The 19,890-nt window shown below is 42.8% G+C and overlaps 1 protein-coding gene across 1 annotated transcript; it reads right to left on the bottom strand.

Moving 5' to 3' along the window:
* Nucleotides 1-825: 825 nt before the first annotated feature.
* Nucleotides 826-19,205, bottom strand: LOC120981803 (tumor necrosis factor alpha-induced protein 2-like). The gene is made up of 12 exons (XM_040411543.1): nucleotides 19,126-19,205; nucleotides 15,153-15,365; nucleotides 13,309-13,918; nucleotides 12,578-12,692; nucleotides 11,982-12,104; nucleotides 11,320-11,420; nucleotides 11,042-11,140; nucleotides 9,851-9,977; nucleotides 9,641-9,763; nucleotides 9,284-9,439; nucleotides 7,007-7,128; nucleotides 826-1,292 (listed from the first exon to the last, which is right to left on the bottom strand). The coding sequence occupies exons 1-12, from the start codon at nucleotides 19,187-19,189 to the stop codon at nucleotides 1,154-1,156; spliced, it is 1,992 nt and encodes a 663-aa protein (XP_040267477.1). The 5' UTR covers nucleotides 19,190-19,205; the 3' UTR covers nucleotides 826-1,153.
* Nucleotides 19,206-19,890: the final 685 nt, after the last annotated feature.

The raw sequence follows: 19,890 nt of genomic DNA, 5'->3' as shown, positions 1-19,890 counted from the left end.
TAAAATAATGTAAACCTATTTCAGAGCCTGTGATTTGGATCCGGGTTTATCACTGCTGTACAGATGATTACAGGGGATGGCCTTGCTGTGAAGCCCATGGCGGTTCCTGATTCATAGATCTAAAGCTATAGGTTGGACTTTGTAAATTATATATTATCTGAACAAGTAGTCCGGGAACTCTGCAAAACATCAAATTTTTAGGTAATATGACCTCATAGGGAATTTGACAATAAGTTTTTCTCATTGGACAATTCCTTTAAATAGCGCGATAATGGACATAACCAGCAAAGGGATCACAGATTGTAGTTTTGTCCTGTACATGCAGTGAATTCATGTCTTGACCTAAAGGAAGGGAGTTCTATGCCTAAGCTTTGACCTACTTGGACCGGAGGTCACAATTTCAGTGGCCAACCATGACTAGCTTAATGCTGCATACTGGGTGCAGTGGTATTGTACATCCTTAGCTTACACTTTAACTGTCCCACGTGCATCATATTTAACAGCTTTTTGATTGCCATAGGTTACTGAACGTTAGGAGATTTAAAAAAATTTGAACCTCCTTTGAAAAAATAAAAACAGATTTCTTAAAGGGATGTTTCACTTTCCATAGGCATAGTCTCATTTCTTATTTCATACTTCATTATGAAATGCTAAAAACATCCATCGTGACAGAATCCAAAAGGAATAAGTGCCAATATGAACAGTTGAGACTGAGGCCTTCTTTCAAGTCGAAGTCCTAGCTATGCGTCCCATATGCGTACATTGTATACAGTCTTACATGCTTCTATTACAGTACATATCAGTCATAAAATAGAACAAAAAAAGTATCAAAAATGACAATTGCAGTCCATGAAAAAACACAAAATAAAAAACTTCCCATTCAGTGCAAGTCCCTTGTAGGGACCATAGAAAGAATGCAGTGACCCGTACAGCTACAGTTCATGGAGTACAGGACCCTCCAGGAGGAGGCCAATGAAGGTGCAATGAAATCTAGAGACCTGACTGATGGACAGTACCAGACTCGGAAATTCTGACCACAAAAAGCGAACAACGGGGGGCTCCTCTGCCCCCAACTCATGTAAACTGGATACCTCCTGGTAAAATGTTAAAATGTCCCCTGTTTAGATTCCTCACAGGTTTGTTCTCGCTCATTTCAAGAATTTAGCAATTCAAAAAGTTTGGGTTTACTATTAGTGTCTCGCTCAATGGTATCAGCCACCTTCAGAATGGACTTGATGTCTTGTCTGGAAAGGTTCCCCTTGATGTAAAGAATGGCTTCGATTTGCTTGTTCCTGTAAATGGGAGATAATTATTGTAATGCAATCTAAAGAGACAAAAACATCCAAAAAAAACTAAAACATTCATTAGTTCAATTTTTTTCTAAGCTATATCCATTTTTGGGTGAACACTAGTAAGACCATGGGTTGACAGCCAGCTCATGAAGTAATTTACTATTCGGAAGGTAATACATTGGACATTTTGGGTGAATAGTGATGTGGCTAGCCATTGATGTCATTCCTTCTGACTGTATTCATAGGTGGAACACGAGGTGATGTCACCTATTGAAAAGATTGGCTAAGAATTCAGTGATGTCACTGGCTCTTATTATATTGATGGGGAGTAGGCAGTATATGCAGAGATATCTCTAGTTCCTACGTATTGGTCACAACGCACAGCAAGGTTATTGGCTGGAAATTATGTCATCTCCATACTCAGTGACATCACATATATAGTTTTATCACTGACTATTATTGTATTGGTTGACTTAGTTGTTGCTATTGTATGGATTATGTGAATATTCTATGATGTCACCGGCTTCTATTGTTTTGGTCCTCTGAATATTCAGTGATGTCACCGGTTTCTATTGTTTTGATTTCCTTAATATGTTATGATGTCACTGGTTTCTATCCTACTGAAAGGCAGAACATGTAGTGATGTCATCAGTTCCTATTGTATTCATAGTCACAATACACAGTATACTGTGATGTCATCAGCTCCTACTGTGTTGGTCCTCTGAATATTCAGTGATGTCACTGGCTTCTATTGTTTTCATTGGATGAATGTAATTATGTCACTGGTTTCTATTCTACTGAAAGGTAGAACATGAAGTGATGTCATAAATTCCTATTGTATTCATAGTGACAATACACTGCGGGGTTGCCGGACGGTGCATTAACTGGTGCAAAATACTGTGGTATCACAGGCTCCTACTTTATTGGTCTTCTGAATATCCCCTGATGTCACTGGCTTCTAGTGTTTTGATTGGCTGAATGTGTTTTGACTTCACTTGCTCATGTTGTACTGGAAGGCTGAACATGTAGTGATGTCATCAGTTCCAATTATACTCACAGCCAATACACAGTGAGGTTACGTGCAGGTGCATTGATTGGTGCAATATAGTACGATGTCCTTAGCTCCTACAGTATTGATTGTAGGGATTGACCGATATTGATTTTTTAGAGCCGATACCGATAATCTGTGAACTTTCAGGCCGATAGCCGATAATTTATACTGATTATTCTGTGAATTTTCATTTTTGAAAAAAAATAAAAATTCCTACACAAATCTGCTGAAAATGAATATGTTTATTGTTAACGTGTAGTTTTTTTTCCGTAAATCTTTCTTTTTCATTAATACTTAATATTTTGGTGTTTTTTTTTTTAACTTTATATTTTTTTTTTACTAACTATTTGCCCCCTTTTCTCCTATATTTGAGGAGTGGAGACGGATTATGTCCCAAATAAAGCTCTATAAGGAGGTTGAGAGGCGGAGAAGGCGAGGCACGCAATATTTTTCTGTTTTGTAGAAGTGAGGTGGACTGATTATGTTGGTTTGATGGGTGGAGTATGTGGACGGGTATGGGGGGGGATGGGGTTCGGGCTACCAGCGACAGCAGCTAAGGGAAGTGGGGGGAATAGTTGGGGTTAAAGGTATTAGGCTTGAGCCTACAGAGCTGGATTTAACGTTATTGTCTGCGATGATGTTGAAATTAGAGTAATATTTCTTTTATATGTGTATAAGCCTTCTTTGTTTTTCTTTTTTTTCCCCGCTCTGTTTAAAAGTTTTTGTAATTACTATTGAAGAAAATAAAATATTTATAAAAAAAATATATATATTTGCCCCCTTAGGGACTAGAACCTTTGTCCTATTCACCCTGATAGATCTCTATCAGGATGAATAGGACCTCACACTCTCCCTGCTGCCCTGTGCATACTGCACACAGCAGCAAGGGAGCTTACCATGGCAGCCAGGGCTTCAATAGCGTCCTGGCTGCCATGGTAACCGATCGGAGCCCCAGGCTTACACTGCTGGGGCTCCGATCAGAACTTGCACTGAGGAGGAGGGGACCCTGTGGCAACTGCCACCAATGATTAATACTGGGGGGCTTGGGTAAGGGGGCGCACTGCGCCACCAATGTCTTTAATACTGGGCTTGGGTGGGGGGGCACACTGCGCCACCAATGATTAATACTGGGGGGCTTGGGTGGAGGGGCGCACTGCGCCACCAATGTTTTTAATACTGGGGTTGGGGTGGGGGGGCGCACTGCGCCACCAATGTTTTTAATACTGGGATGGGGGTGGGGGGGGGCACACTGAGCCACCAATGTAGATAACTCTCTCATTAATTCATATACAGGAGGCGGGAGCTGGCTGCAGAATCACATAGCCGGCTTCCGACCTCTACGAGCGGTAGCTGCGGTCTGCAGCAGTTAACCCCTCAGGTGTGGCACCTGAGGGGTTAACTACCGCGGATCGCAGCTACTTGTCATAGAGGTCGCGAGCCGGCTATGTGATTCTGCAGCCAGCTCCCGCCTCCTGTATATGAATTAATGAGAGAGTTATCTACATTGGCGGCAGCGGCACAGGGGGGAGGGAGACACTGCTTCCTTCTCCCCTGTGCTGCTGAGGGAACACGGAGAGCGCTGTCAGCAGCGCGATCCTTGTTCCCCATACGTTATCGGTATATAGGCAAAATAGATACCGATAACGGTCAAAATCCTCAATATCGGACGATAATATCAGTAAAACCGATAATCGGTCGATCCCTAATTGATTGGCTGAATATTCAGTGATGCCACTGCCTCCTGTTATATTTCTAGGCAGAATGGTGAAAATGTGAAATGTATTTACAGCAGTTTTTGGCATTACTACATTAAACGTGAACATGTCAGAAATAGCGGGATTATTGGTAGAAATAATTGTTCTGCAGAACACAGACTGGACGCCTCCAGATGCCACAAGATCTTTTGGAAGTTATTGGCTTCTGCTGTGTTATTTTTGGAGGACGCACTCCTTAGGCCTCTTTCACACAGGCATCGCGGGTGAGGGCCGGATAGGATGCGGGTGCGTTCAGGGAAAATCGCTGCGTTCTTCATTTTTTTTCTGCGCAAGTGCAATACGTATTGCACGCGCATGATAAAAAAAACTGAATGTTTGGTTCCCAGACCCGAACCCGGACTTCTTTACTGAAGTTTGGGTTTGGTGTTCTGTAGATTTTATTATTTTCCATCATAACATGGTTATAATGGAAAATAATAGCATTCTTAATACAGAATGAAAAGTCAAATGTCAATTGAGGGTTAAAAAATAATAAAAACTCACCCCATCCACTTGATGGCGCAGCCGGGATCCTCTTCTTTGTTCTTCTTGAAGGACTTGCAAAAGGACCTTTGCTGACATCAGCACAGGTCCTGCTGAATGAAGATAGAAGGACCTTCTATCTTCATTCAGCAGGACCTGCGCTGACGTCACCTTACCACCTGTGCGATGACGCCAGCGAAGGTCCTTCAAGAAGAACAAAGAAGAGGATCCCGGTTGCGCAATCAAGTGGATGAGGTGAGTTATGTTTTTATAATTTTTTAACCTTCAATTGACATTATACTTAGCATTCTGTATTAAAGAATGCTATCATTTTCCATTATAACCATGTTATAATGGAAAATAATGAAGTAAATGGGGTCCTGGGTCGCTCATCCCTTGTCTCCTTAGCAACCATCCGTGAAAATCGCATCACATCCGCACTTGCTTGCGGATGCTTGCGATTTTCAGGCAGCCCCATTCATTTCTATGGGGCCTGCGTTGCGTGAAAAACACAGAATACAGAACATGCTGCGATTTTCACGCAACGCACAAGTGATGCGTGAAAAACATCGCTCATGCACACAGCCCCAATGAAATAAATGGGTCAGGATTCAGTGCGGGCGCTATGCGTTCACGTCACGCATTGCCCCCGCGCGGAATACTCGCCCGTGTGAAAGAGGCCTTAGAATTTAGAAATTAGCCAAGAAGGGTGATTGTGAAACCTGAGAGCAAATGGAATGAGAACTAAGCCTGAAATGTGACTCATCTGCCAGAGAAGAGAAGGATCACTTAGAAATTCCACAGAATTCAGCCTCATTTTTACTTCCAAGAAAAGCCGATTTCCGGGAAGGGCTCTGCTTTGTACGGGACCATCTGGAAGAAGTCGGCATTCCATATACCATATGGCCACGTGAATGACCTTACAGAAGATAAGGGTAATGCATTGCTCACCACTGATTTGCATATTTTACTTTAGGAGAGGACAATTTGATCACATTAGAAAAAGCACTTTTCTCTGCTGAAATACTCTGTGCTCCTGTGTCTGTGACCTCCAACTTTTTCCTCACATGGCTCTACCCCTGTCATCTGCAGCCCTGTCCTCACGAACATCATCACAAGTGGGACAGTCACTGCAAAATGCTCACACTTCTCTTCTAAAATACTCTGCGCTGCTGGGAACCTTGTTCCTTCCACTATGTAATTCTCAATCTGAGATCTCCCACAGGATCAGCACACTCATCTCATTAAATACTCTGTGCTGCCGGAGACCCACCTCTTCCCACTAAGCAATACAAATATTAGTCTGTGACTTCATACAAGATCAAAACACTTTTCTCCAGAAATACTCTGTGCTGCTGGGTGCTATGCTCCGCGCACTATGTTACTCTCAGTCTGCAGATCTAGAACCTTCTGTCCTGAAATACTCTGAGCTGCTGTGAACCATGGTCATTGCACTGCACTATGGTCCTCTCAGTCTGTGGCCTCCCACAAAATCCAGCATAGGCTGAAAAGAAACACTCTGTGCTGCTGTGATCACTGTGTAACTCGTATTCTGGGACCTGCCGCAAAAATGGCAAAATCCTCTTATGCAGTGATGTTCTCAGCACACCTGTCCTGAAATACTCTGTGCTGCTGAAGACCCTGCTCCTTGCACTATGTTACTCTTACCCTTCATCAAGATCTGGAAACTCCTCTCCTGAAATACTCTGTGCTGCTGAAGACCCTGCTCCTCGCACTGTGGTACTCTTACCCTTCATCAAGATCTGGAAACTCCTCTCCTGAAATACTCTGTGCTGCTGAAGACCCTGCTCCTTGCACTCTGTTATTCTTACCCTTCATCAAGATCTGGAAACTCCTCTCCTGAAATACTCTGTGCTGCTGAAGACCCTTCTCCTCGCACTGTGTTACTCTTACCCTTCATCAAGATCTGGAAACTTCTCTCCTGAAATACTCTGTGCTGCTGAAGACCCTTCTCCTTGCACTGTGTTACTCTTACCCTTCATCAAGATCTGAAAACTCCTCTCCTGAAATACTCTGTGCTGCTGAAGACCCTGCTCCTCGCACTGTGGTACTCTTACCCTTCATCAAGATCTGGAAAATCCTCTCCTGAAATACTCTGTGCTGCTGAAGACCCTGCTCCTTGCACTGTGTTACTCTTACCCTTCATCAAGATCTGGAAACTCCTCTCCTGAAATACTCTGTGCTGCTGAAGACCCTGCTCCTTGCACTGTGTTACTCTGAACCTTCATCAAGATCTGGAAACTCCTCTCCTGAAATACTCTGTGCTGCTGAAGACCCTGCTCCTTGCACTGTGTTACTCTGAACCTTCATCAACTCCTCTCCCGAAATACTGTGAGCAAAAATTCAGGAAACTGTCTGCATTGTGTGTGTGCGTCATAAATATCCACATTGTGCATTTTTCTCACCGAATATCCGGATAGTCTCCAACCAGCGTGGCTACTTCGAGCTGAATGGCGCTCAAGTCCTGGAGACGTATAATTTCTGCCACTTTGGGTATCACTGGTTTTAACCATTCCTCCTCTGATTTCTGTAAAAGATAAAAAGAAATATCTAGTATTAGACTGTAACATTGTAATTCTACTGGATACATTGTTACTTTGTATCTAATAATAATAATAATAATAATAATGTCAACTCCCTTCAATATGAAATCCATCTATCCAGATTGTCTCATAATCTGGAATCTCACAAAATCAGAAGTGCAGATCATTTACGCCAGGGATGCTCAACCAGTGGCCCTCCAGCCGTTGCAAAACTACAACTCCCAGCATGCCCTAATAGGTGTAGGCTGTCCAGGTAAGCTGGGAATTGTAGTTTGGCAGGGCCGCAGTTGGTCATCCTTGATCTATGGTCATCTGATATTCCAGAATGTGTAATAATCCGGCACAGATCAGGTGCCGCCCTGTATAGTAATTAGACGTGAGCGATGTGCACCTGATCAGTCTGACCGTTCTTAGTTCGTGTCCATGACAAGATGATGAGCGGTTCTTCCATGTTTGGTCCATGCGTTCGTTTGTTTTTTTTTTTGCCCTCCTTGTGTTATCCGTAGGCTAGGCTGAAAATTTATTTTCTGTGCATTTCCTAGCAATGATCCGTGAAAACCATGGACCAAACACTGATGGCATCCGTGTTGTGTCCGCGGTTTTCACAGACCCATAGACTGTAATGTGCGCAAAGGATCTGTAATCACGGACATAAATAGGGCGTGCTTCCGTGGTGTCAGCATAGGAGACGATGTAAAGAACATGGCCGTGATTCACTGACGTGTGAAAGAGGCCTTTGGCTTGGTCCCCACATTGCGACCACTGGGCAGTCTCGTACCGCTCGGCCATGTGCTTCACCCGTACGTGAAACGTCAGCGCTATGCCGCCCCGCGGCTGCAATATGGAAACCCAGCCACAGGATATGGATCATAATGAGACTGAAGTCAACTGTCTGCTCAGCTCATCCGGCGCTGCCGTCATCACCAGGGGACGCTGCAGTGGGCATGGATGCCAACAGTTACGAGAAATGGGCAGAAAGGGGAAGGTGGCCGATTGCAAAGCGGGGGGTTGGAGTTGTGCAAATTTACCCTAAAGTGGGCAAATTGTGGGGCATTCCTGGGGGCAGAGTTTAAAAAGTGCTGGCAATAGCAATGTAAATGAATGCAGTACATATAGGTGACAAGTCTTCCAAAGCTCAGGTTAACAGGGGGGGTCTGAGCGGGGGACCCCCATCCCATAACATGCAGATTCCCTTATAACCGGGATTGTCTCCATGAGGCTATGCCTTTAATGGCGTGTGTCTAAGCTCTTCTTACATAGGAGGCCTCTTAACTAAAGGAGGAATAATCCTCAGCAAAGGAATGCAAGCATGAAGTCAATAAAGGAGCGACTTCCCGAAAACCCGCACAGGGGGCGCGCAGTCTTACGCAATCAAGCTGAATCCTTGTATAAAGTTCCCTTTGCTTATCAGCTTTCAACACCCATGCTTGCTGTTAGTATTGATTTTTTTACATTTAGCTTGAAACCTGCCCTGCTCTCACAGCTGAGGGGTCGCTACAACGTATCAGGATACAAAAGCTAACTGTGCTAAGTTTATGGAGTTTTATCTGTGTTGCTACATTGTAACGAATCTCAGCTATGTGAGCGGGACTAGGACAGAATTGATTTTAGCCCTCTGCTTATTAATAAGAAGCAAATTAGGAGCTTGCAGGACATTTCATTTATTAAAACGTTGACGGGTATGTATAAGTTGGCAACCATTTTGGTGTTGATGCAACACACCTAAAGTAAATGATAAAACAGCTTTGCGAATAGTCTTCATTTAAAAAAAATAAATCCTATTGTATTGTGTCAACATATGTGTTTCTATGGTTACAGACTACAAACAAACCCTGTGTAGTCAGAGGTGTTAATCCCCTTCTTCTGCCTTCTCTTCAACTATCAGGAAGTGAAGTAACATGTGACTGCAAGAGGATCTGACTACGTAGGGTTTGTTGGTAGTCTGTAACCATGGAAACACATAGAAACTGCATTCCCCAAACGGTAGAAGTTATATTATTATCATTATTATTTTTTATGCAAACAGTTTGCAGAGTAGCTTCACTTAGTACTATGGATGCACTGAAGCAATACAAATTGCTTGATTGCAATAGTATACACACCCCTTAAGGGATGACTTCAAATGGATACATTACTTACATGAGCGGCACAGAATTCACTGATGAGGCTGGCATTCTCCTTGATCTGAGCGGCCAATGTCTGCAGCTGCAGCGCGTTCTTATGACTGACTTTTCTCTTTAGGATTCTTATAAGATATTCTTTCACCAGATGCTTATGGATCCTGGCCACCATGTCCTGAGATAAATTGGGATCCAGTTAGCACTCAGTAATGGGTACAATGGGGTACATTAGGCATTATGTGCCCCCACTGCCCCGACCCCCCGGGGCTCCATATCCCAGCCACCCCTATGAGACGGTGCCTCAATATGTGACCCCTATAGAAAAGTTGGATGGCAACCTCTGCAGCGGAAGCCACATCCTGCAGGAGGGTCTTACCTTGTAGCACAGGGGACACAGCGTGCTGAAGCGGGACAAGTATCTTTCAGCTATCTTTACAATGTCTTGCATGGCCTGGTGGCTGCACAGGGAGCTGCTTTGAGACATTTTTTTGAAATGTGCCTGGAGAAGTAAAAAATGATTAATTCAATATGTAAAAAAAAAAAAAAACGTTTCTTTTTTTTTTTTTGTCCGTTTCTCACAGTTTACCTTCAGCTCCAGAAAAAGCTCCTGAAGCAAAGCGGCGTATATCAGGTCCTCACACTGGACGATGGTGGACAGCATCTGCTGCTGCGTCCCCAGGTCAAACTTTGTGTCTTTTCTTTCGATAAATTCCCTGAAATACAAAAATTTAAAAAAATTAAAAAAATAAGAAATTGAAAGAAAATACCATAAAAATTTTAAATACGGTGAGTATTCTTAAAAAGCAGTTGACTATTATTGTACCTAGTTACATCTGTATATGGAAAGCGAACGTGACAACCAATAGGGCTGCCATTGCATCTCCTATAAAGTTTATTGCCCAACATTCCTGACCCCTGAAAGGCAAATCTGTCCAGTCACATGGTGACACAACTGAGACCCTTCACATTAACCCTTTCCCACCCATGGCATACTAATACATCACTGTAAGTGGCTTGTCCGCATGCTATTATATCTCGGTGGGTGCCAGCTATAGCTAATATCAGGCATCATATTAGCTGGAATCTGACCCCGCAGTCAATAGCAATCATGTAAATAGCAACCCCAAGTACCAAATACTCTACGTCTGTGCTCCAAACCGCCACATGCAGATAGCAGCAATTACTTTGTTTCTCTATGTCCCCTACGTCGTGAAACGCAGGGGCGACTTTGCTTCACTTTCTGTCCACTCTGTACAGCAGGACCGATACCACCCGGGTCAGGGTTGAGGGTCTCCAGACCAGAGAAGGACTGTCCAGAGGGATCGCTGTTTTCAGGGCAGGTGCTCCACTTGGCTGGAGGTACAGTTCAGACTAGGCCAAGTAGGGCAATGTAGGGACATATACTCAAGGGGAACAGAATTGTGACGACCCGCTGCATCCCTCTGCACGCTGGAGTGTCCCATAGAACTGTGTGTCGACAGGAATGGTAACACCGCGCACGGTTGAGTCGTCAGCACTACTTTATTGGCTGCATTTTCTTTTTGTTTTGAGCAATACTTTCCCTTTTTTATAAACAAGGACAATAAAAGTTACGTTTTAATAGGATAACCCTGGGGTCCTTGGGCTCTTTTTGATCTATCTGAAGTCTCAAGTATAAATACAAATATAATAAACAAAATAAATAAATAATAAAAAATAAATAATGTATAATACAAATACTTAAAGTACTGATCATTTATAATAATGAAAACTTATAATATAATATTCATCATTTTACCTGAAGTGGAAGCAGCAGTTGAGGTTGGCGATACCGATCTCTCTGAAGAAGGAATGCGTCTTGTTTTTCTCCAAGAATTCCTCCAGACTGGTCTTGTATCTGATAAAAAAAGAAACCATGATGATGTATGGATACGTTGGAGACAATGGAGCTGTGTGCTGCTGCTATGTCTTTGTGTTGCCTGTGACTACCATACTAATGTGCAGTGGTTTTCCATGCCATGTCCTTAGAGATCATATCCGTGGACCTCCATTGCTCCTAATGAATGATTGCCTTACCTTTTGAAAATCTCCTTCATCTCGTAAGGAAGTAAGCAAGATATGTTTTCAGCAATCTCCTTTTTTATCTCTTTGGCTCTCTTGATTGCTCCATTGTAAATCTACAAATGATGCAAAAAATGTAGTTATTCCCTTAGGTTCCCTATTCTGAAAGGAACAGATGGTGCTATAAATGAAGCATGGCTCCCGTTGATACCCTTAAGTTTTCCATGAAGGCACCTGGTCCTACAGAAGAACAGCTGCCCAATATGGTCTCCACTCCGGCTCATGGTCCTGTTTGTGGGATTCCCCCAAAATGTGCTCCATTTGTATTACCAGGGCAATTGGAAAGTTTTTTTTTTTCCAATTTGCAAAACCCCCTTAATGTCCATTGAGAGGGGTTCATTGAAGAAGGACAACCTTATTAAAAACCCATTGAGGTAGGCTACTGCCTACCCAATCTTTTTAACATCTATTCCTACTCATCTAGTTAACCCAAAAAAATGGATTCCACATGAGCAACCTGCACTTCCACTTCCAATGCCTACAATGGAAGAGGAGACGTGATGTAAGGCAACCTTACATCTTCCATGGACTTAATTATTGTAGGCTTGAAAGGGAGTGGGTGTTTCTAGGTAACGTTATAAAGAGACACCTCAAATGTATAAGGGGACAGTACTGACCTGGACGATATCAATGTGTAACTCAGAATGATGACGATTTCCCAGTATCTCTGGTTCTTTCCCGCTCTTCCAACGATCCACCGCCATGTCCAAACATCTGTTTAAATATGTCTTCACAGATTCCTTATTGAGTGAAATAGACAACTAGGTTATCTTCTTTATGGGGTGCACAATGGAAATTCTCATCATACATGTAGATGTCGATGCATATTAAGGACAATCTGGCTGATTACACATGAGACAACCTATAGACCAAGCAATTGCAATAAAATGGGACTAGTAATGAGGCCAACCCTAGTTTAGCTCCAATCTATCTCCTAGTCCACAAGAACATGTGAATCCCACTAGGGACAAAGAGCAAGCAAGTCCTGATGGAACAATACCAATGGTCATTGTGGGAGTCATTAAGGGGAACAGAGGGACATGTAAGCAGCAACCATCCTGTTCTGGGTTGTATGGTCAATGAGCACTAATAGTGTACTCCATTTTGATTAATCATGGAAATAATTATGCCAATGGTCATGTATACACCCCCTTTGTACTGCCAGAAAACCAGAACACTGACATAAAAAACAACGTGCTGTAGTAACACTCACTATTTCGTTAGTAAAATAACTGCCTTCAAGTTGCATTAGAATATCAGACGGGACAAGATTGTGCAGATCCGAATCGTCGATATGTTTAGCCACTATCGGGTCCTTCAAGATCATGCTGCAATAAAAAGAATATGATTATTATGCATTTTTACAAATACTGGTTATTAAAAAGTAAGTGCACCCCTCTATTTAATATTAGAGAATAATGTAGGTCAGATCTTGCTAATCTAATGTGATCTGATCTGGAAGTTCTGCCATCTCTGGTGGCCTCTAGGATGCTTTACTCAAGATCAAGAGAAAACTTCAACATATAATCTTTCCAAAGAGTTGGCATTCCAAAATAAAACCACCCAAAAACTAAGCCTTACAATAAGCCAAGAGGCTGATGGACAAACAGCCAAGAGGCTGCCCACCCCTTTCTGTAGACGGAAAACCTACATTTTCCATGTTGCATCAGAATTATATATTAGACCTGGATCTTCTCAAGGAAGAAAGTGGAGCTGGTCAGAAAATAGCATACTCTATCATTGCTACCACCATGAACTACTTAGATGGCAGGTATCGACTGGCTGAGAGGGATTACGTGATATACTATGTGATTCCATAGAATCTGGAAACATATATCACAGAGACATTATAAAAAATTACGAAGGATGTCATAGCCTTTTGGGCTTTTCTTAGAACATGCACATCAGATGGACAGACATAGAGCGCCTTACTGGTAAACTTACATGGGATAATAATTATGAACAAAGCACAAGAGGTAATAAGTATCTTCGTCTCCCAGTTGAAAATCTGTTACTAAATCTATTTTTGATGCCAGGAACCTATGATAATATAGGGCATAAGTGTTGCAAACATCAAAGTCCTTGGGGTAATGCTCCTTGAGATGGGTGATCACGTGGACTAAGTCTTGTTTGAAGGTTTTTCCCACAGTAAGAAAACTTTGAGACAGTGAAGAAGAAGAGTCTTTGGCTGAAGCTTCGGACAGGTTGCCGATTCGGTCAAACACGGACAACCTGATGTACTCCTTCCATTTTCTTTTCCATTGCGTTGGTCGTAAGCTATTGTTGATCTCATGGTCTGGACCATCTTGAGCATCTTCTGTCTCTTGGGCCACAATGGCATTTACAGCTTGAGATAGCAAATCTCCGTTTGTTTCAGTGATGGAGTCTTGTATCACTCGAAATACAGCTTTTTCTAACTTTTCATAAAGAGCTTTAAGTTCCTCGGTTTTGTCATGAAGAAGAGGATCCTTAAGAATCTTCCGCTCTAGATCGATTAAGTTGTTGCTGGCCTCCAGCAACTGTTTTTTCTCAATTTGTTCTTCTATGTCTTCAGCTAGAAACAAAATAAAACGCAAATTTTGAAATTTCAAAGAAATAGAGCCATGGCCAGGAAGATTTTTTTTTTAGGAATAGGTCAGTTTTTTGAGAAAAATCACCCTGGCAATCTAGTATTTATCACAGACCATTGGCATTGCACATGGGAACATGTTGCTGAGAACATAATAAGCAAGCGACCTTGCAGACATCTGCTAATTACCTCTGCCTAAAAAAGGTTGTCCAAGATAAGACAAACATGGCTGCCTTCTGCCAAAATCAGTGCCATGTCTATTAGTAAGTTGTGTGTGGTATCGAAACTCTGCTCCAATCCCATCAATGGCTGGAATGCCAGACTCAATCCATGGACAAGGGTGGCGCTGTTTTGTGAAGACAACAGCCAGTTTTTTCTTATTCCAGACAACCCCTTAAAGATGATATCATAGTTTATACCAAAAAAGCGAAATTGGTGCAGCATATTTTAGGACACAACACAATATATATATATATATAATTGAATAGAGATAAGTTCTGATCCGTGACTACATTTTGGGTACAGTGCCTACAGGAAGTTTGAAGTAGTCTTAGACACACCCCTTCAATCATCATTGGTTCAGGCAGCTTCTCCCTCCCTCCCCTTGCAGCTCTGCCTTCTCTGATTGGCTACTGTATATTATACACTCCTTTTCCAGGCTCTCCAGGACGTCAGTGCATGGAATGAGGATTTGTTTGACTTTGTAGCAATGGCAGAATGGCTATAAAGTTCAGATCACTAAACCACCAGTGCAAAAAATAATATTTACAGGTAATTGCCGTATTTAAATAAAGGATGAGCCTTGGTAAAAGGGGAGCCTAAAGGAAGTTATAAGATAGCTCAGAAAATGGCCTACCTGGCCATCACAATTATATTCAGACTTATGGGACCATTTATGGTCTTTTGACTATAAAAGTTGGATTTTGACTAAAGGAACCAATCAAAATCAGATGACTGATGCCAAAAGTCGGACCACCACCAATCTGATATTGATGCTGACCTTAGAAACCCCCTTTAAAATAAATGAATGCTGATATCTACATCAAGAGCCACAGTTTCTTCCCCTTAGATCTCGAATTCATCAGACCTTTTTGAAGTCCATGTGTTAGGGTTCTCCTCCCAGTATCTTCAGTAGAACCAGTCAATGTTCAACCAACCTCAATAATCTCATAAACAACCTGCAAAGAACCCCAGAACCAGTCCTCATGTTAAGTCCTACCTGTTGGCTCCTTCTTTATCTCTCCTGGTTCTTTATGATGTCCTATGTATTTATTGGGTGACAAGGCCTTGACAATGCCCTTTATGATGCCCTTCTTTTTCTTCTGGCCATCGTCAGTGCTGTGTCTTTTTTTCCCGGTTATTTGCTCCATTGTCGCCAGTTGTGCCACCGCAGCCATTGTGGATTTAATTTTCTTCATGTATTGGAACACAACTACAAGGAGAGGAAATGAAAAGACTGAGGATGGGTCAACGCAGCTAAAACAAACCCTTTCTCGTGTCCATAAATCTGTCAGTAGGATGAAAAAAGGACTGAACCGTGCATCCTGTTTAGTGAATAACTTCAGATCCGTTAACTACAAAGCTGCTGGAGACTGATGCGGTACTGCATCTGACAAGCAGATAGCTATTCCTATTGGCTGCCCTGCGGGTAGGCAGAGGGTCACTATGCTGAGACCTGGCTGGGGGGAGAGCGTGTCCACCAGCGCCCTGCTCTTTAGATGGACATGCACATTGCTATATAGTCAGAACACTAGGTGGCGCCATACTATGTAAGTCATAACTGTCAAGCACCTTGCTTGAGAAAATGTGGACCCACAAGGTTGTAATAGGTTTGGGAAAGATCTAAACCAAGGAGCAGAGTCTAAGGGAATCCTTGATTTTCACCCTTTAACCCAGCCGCTATAGAAGAATCTGAACTTTACTGCAGGGAATCCCTAGGTTGCTAAACTCAGGAGAAGTCTCTGTTTGTAATGGCCAATTAGAATAGTGCAGATGACACCAGAATGTATTACAGAATACATAGCCAGATGGGTAAAGCTGGGGGTATGTAGCATACTGGATCCAACCAATTGGACCTCCCGATCCACCAGAATAACAAAAAGTCCTGATCAAGAACCAGAGGTGGAGTGGTGATAGTGGTGGTGGTTCCAGCCAACACCTGAAGAGGGACCCCATACTTTAATGGGGCTCCATCTGTATTTATACACCGATATTTATTTGCAACACCACGACCTGACAGTCACGATCGCTGGCGGCTGCCAGTTCCACCATCCGGCCCCTATAATGTACAATGCATTCTAGCTACAGGCTCAACGCCATAAATGCGCTGCTTACATAACTTATTGTGAAAGCAGGAGAACTGGTTCATCCTGAATATTATACTGTGTTATTAATCCAAATCAGCATTACAAAAGATGACATCAGATTAAGGCTTCATTCACATGAACGTATTTTGTTTCCGTGTCCATTCTATTTTTTTTTGCGGATTGGATGAGGACCCATTCATTTCAATGGGTCCGCATAAAATGCGGACAGCACACCGTTTGCTATCCGCATCCGTATATGTCCGTTCCGTAGCCCCACAAAAAGAAATAGAACATGTCCTATTCTTGTCCGTTTTGCGGACCAGCATAGGCATTGTTACAATGGATCCGCAAAAAAAAGGATGCCTTACGGATACCAAAAGGACGTCGTGCATAATTTTTGCGGATCAGTGTTTTGCGGACTGCAAAACACATACGGTCGTGTGAATGTAGCCTTAATAGCACATACAGGCAATACACAATACAGGGAAAAGAACTCCTTCCAGTGGTCGTCTTCCACTCTGGAGTGAGAACAATATGGCTACCTGCAGTCACCACTAGGGGGAGCTGAGGTGCTTCCTTAATACCCCCTATTAATTATTATTGAATTCAATGTATAAACAGTATGCAGCAAGCTCAGGAGCTCCCTCTAGTGGTGACTGCAGGTATCCAGTACATTTATGGCTGTCCCACCATTAAATATTAGATTCAAGTCACATTCTATGCTGTTATAAAATGACCCAGTGCAAGGCAACCCGACTGCTTGTCAGGGAGGAGAAGGGGAAGTAAGAAGGGGCTGGATGTTCAGCTTCCAGAGGGGGAAGGAGGCTGATTCTGTCCAAAGCCTGGGACCAGCAGCACAAATTTGTATTAGTATCAAAGGGGGCACATGAAAGCAAAATATATAAATTGCCTGCTGCGAGAGGGGGGCTGTAGACTGATTCAGCCCAATGCTCACCCCAGCAATACCAAAGGGGCACACGGCAGCTAAAAATGATGAAGCTTTTTACACTGTATCAGAAATATTGCAAAATATTTAAAAACATCTATTATCAATACAGGACTTTTTGTATGAAAATGCTTTATGTGAGAAGACTTGAACTCATTGGAAATCATCAACAAGCTGCTGTGGACAGATCTCTTCATTTGTATCTATTTAGTACTTTGAGTCCTGCTGTGAATGGGTTGTTGGTCTAATCCAGGGGTGCTCAAGCTGCCGCCCTCCAGCTGTTGCAGAACTACAACGCCCAGCATGCCCTGATAGCTGTAGGCTGTACAGGCATGCAGGGAGTTGTAGTTTTGCAACAGCTGGAGGGACGCAGGAAGGGCATCCCTGGTCTATTCCAAGCATTAGTTGTTCATGTTTTTGGACATTTCTGACCATAGAAACAATTTATCTTTAGAATAAAAATGTAACCATACAAGATCTGTCAACAGCAGCCAATTTGCTTACTGGTGGTTTCCAGGTAAGCAACAATTTTTCTATAATGCACAGAATAGATTTAACAGACTGACACATAGTAAGAGATACTGTATCTTCCAATGATAATGAATTGTCAAGGGTCACCTACAAATCTTAATTTTTAAGGCTGCAAAGAATGAAGATATTAAAGGGGTGTTCTTATCTCATATGCTAGAAATGTCTGAGAAGTGAGGGTCCCACCTACCTATACAACAGGGGTCAGCGTAGCCTGTCTCATCCCACTGGGTGCCACGTCCATGCTGTGAGAGGTGGCCAGATTTACGGAAACAGCCGGTTTCCATAAGAGCTATTCAGTTCCATAGGAATGAAGGAAACAATGTAGCATAGTCAGCTCGGCTGTTTCCGTATTCGGTCAGCTCTCAGAGCCTGAATGTAGCAGACAGTGGGACAGAGTGAGGCAGGACACTAGAGATAGGTGGCAATGCCATAAATGTCTGAGACGAGAATACCCCTTTAAGCCCTCATGCTTTAAAGGGAACCTGTCACCGGGATCTGATGTATAGAGCGGAGGACATGGGCTGCTAGATGGCCGCTAGCACGTCCGCTATACCCAGTCCCCATAGCTCTGTGTGCTTTTATTGTGTAAAAAAACTGATTTGATACATATGCAAATTAACCTGAGATGAGTCCTGTCCCTGAATCATCTCACGTACAGGACTCATCTCAGGTTAATTTGCATATGTATAAAAAAAAAATACACAATAAAAGCACACAGAGCTATGGGGACTGGGTATTGCAGATGTGCTAGCAGCCATCTAGCAACCCATGTCCTCAGCTCTATACACAAAATCCCAGTGACAGGTTCCCTTTAAAATATGTTATGGAGGCATGCATGAGTAAAATATAGGGACTGTCCCTTTAAATCAAGGGCATGGTCTCTTTGCCATTCATAGTTTCCCAGAGATACAATATTTTGCAACAGGAAAGATTTTGGAAACAAAGGCTGTGTCATTGTATCAGACACACAGAGAAAACTTAAAGGGGCAGCACCGCTGATGAATGCACACATGTCTGGAAATTCTCAGCCCTGGAGATCTTTGGGGGGGGAGAACACTGCAGTCTGCATATGTCAGGTTTGGTCCAGTTGCTGTGTAACTATAACTCCTAGCATGCACATTTGCTCGGATGTTCTTGTAACTACCAATGAAGTGAAAGGAGGATTCTGGGAGTTGTAGTTCCAGAACAGCTAGAGTGCCAGAGGTTGCTGCTCCCTGGTTCAGTCAGTACATGGCAAAGCATGCAAGGCGTGGTGAATGCTTTGTGGACAAATTGGATAAAATCAGGTAAAATAAATGATGTAGCAGAGCTGAATAGGTCATTACGGCAGTGATACAATGCAGCACTGTTGCCTCACTCCTGAAAGAAACAGTGTTACAGATGTGATTCATGATACATTGTTTCCTTACCTGTGAAAGCTGATGGGGACGGGCACTGGTTGCGTATCTTGGGCTGGTACTGACTGCGCTCCATCACTCTGCAGCCTCTATATATGTCATGACTCGCTCGGCTACACCCACACTGTGTGTGCAATCTCAGCCTATTGTGATTTTCATCATCAGTAGCAAAAACTTCCCATCGGCTTGGAAAACCCCATCATAAAGCCTGTGCTAAGCCCCCTTCTCAAAGAGTAGACACAGATCAGATGTGATCCTCTTCGGATCTATATAAACATTTCCTTTAAATGCAGCCAGAGAGTTAGTGCTTGTCCTTCAGGGGATAATACATTTCAATAATGGCGTTTGATGAGCCACAGACAATGCAGCACAATATGCCATGAGCCAAATGACAAACTCAACTTTGCTACATCATGACAAACTCAACTTTACTACATCATGACAAACTTAACTTTACTACATCATGACAAACTCAACTTTACTACATCTGACAAACTCAGCCCTACTACATGTGTATTTTCATCCAACCATTTCTTTTGTTATAGCTGCTTGTGAGTAAGGTGGGCGACAGACAATCGCTTAGATATCAATCCCCCAAGATGATGTTATTCCCTGAACTATTCGCCTGGAGTGAACTTGCCTGTCAGCAGCAGTCTGCAGTATGCTGACAGGAAGGCAGGGAATGCTGGGAAAGAAGGAGATATTCCGGATTCAGCTTATTCAGTATGTAAATGGAAGTTATGAATTTTTTTTTTATACTTTCTGCTTTAATGCCTC

Source organism: Bufo bufo, chromosome 11 (genome assembly GCF_905171765.1).
Source record: "Bufo bufo chromosome 11, aBufBuf1.1, whole genome shotgun sequence".
In the NCBI taxonomy this organism is placed as follows: Eukaryota; Metazoa; Chordata; class Amphibia; order Anura; family Bufonidae; genus Bufo; species Bufo bufo.
The sequence above is the reverse complement of the archived record's forward strand: the minus strand, read 5'-3'. Positions and strand labels throughout refer to the sequence as shown.

Excerpts from the sequence above, each read along its gene's own strand:
- LOC120981803 (XM_040411543.1), bottom strand. The coding sequence starts at position 19,189 with ATGGAGCGCAGTCAGTACCAGCCCAAGATACGCAACCAGTGCCCGTCC. Across the intron at positions 12,105-12,577 it reads GTTATTTTACTAACGAAATA|GAATCTGTGAAGACATATTT; the intron begins GTGAGTGTTACT and ends TCACTCAATAAG. Across the intron at positions 7,129-9,283 it reads GTGAATTCTGTGCCGCTCAT|AAATCAGAGGAGGAATGGTT; the intron begins GTAAGTAATGTA and ends TATCTTTTACAG.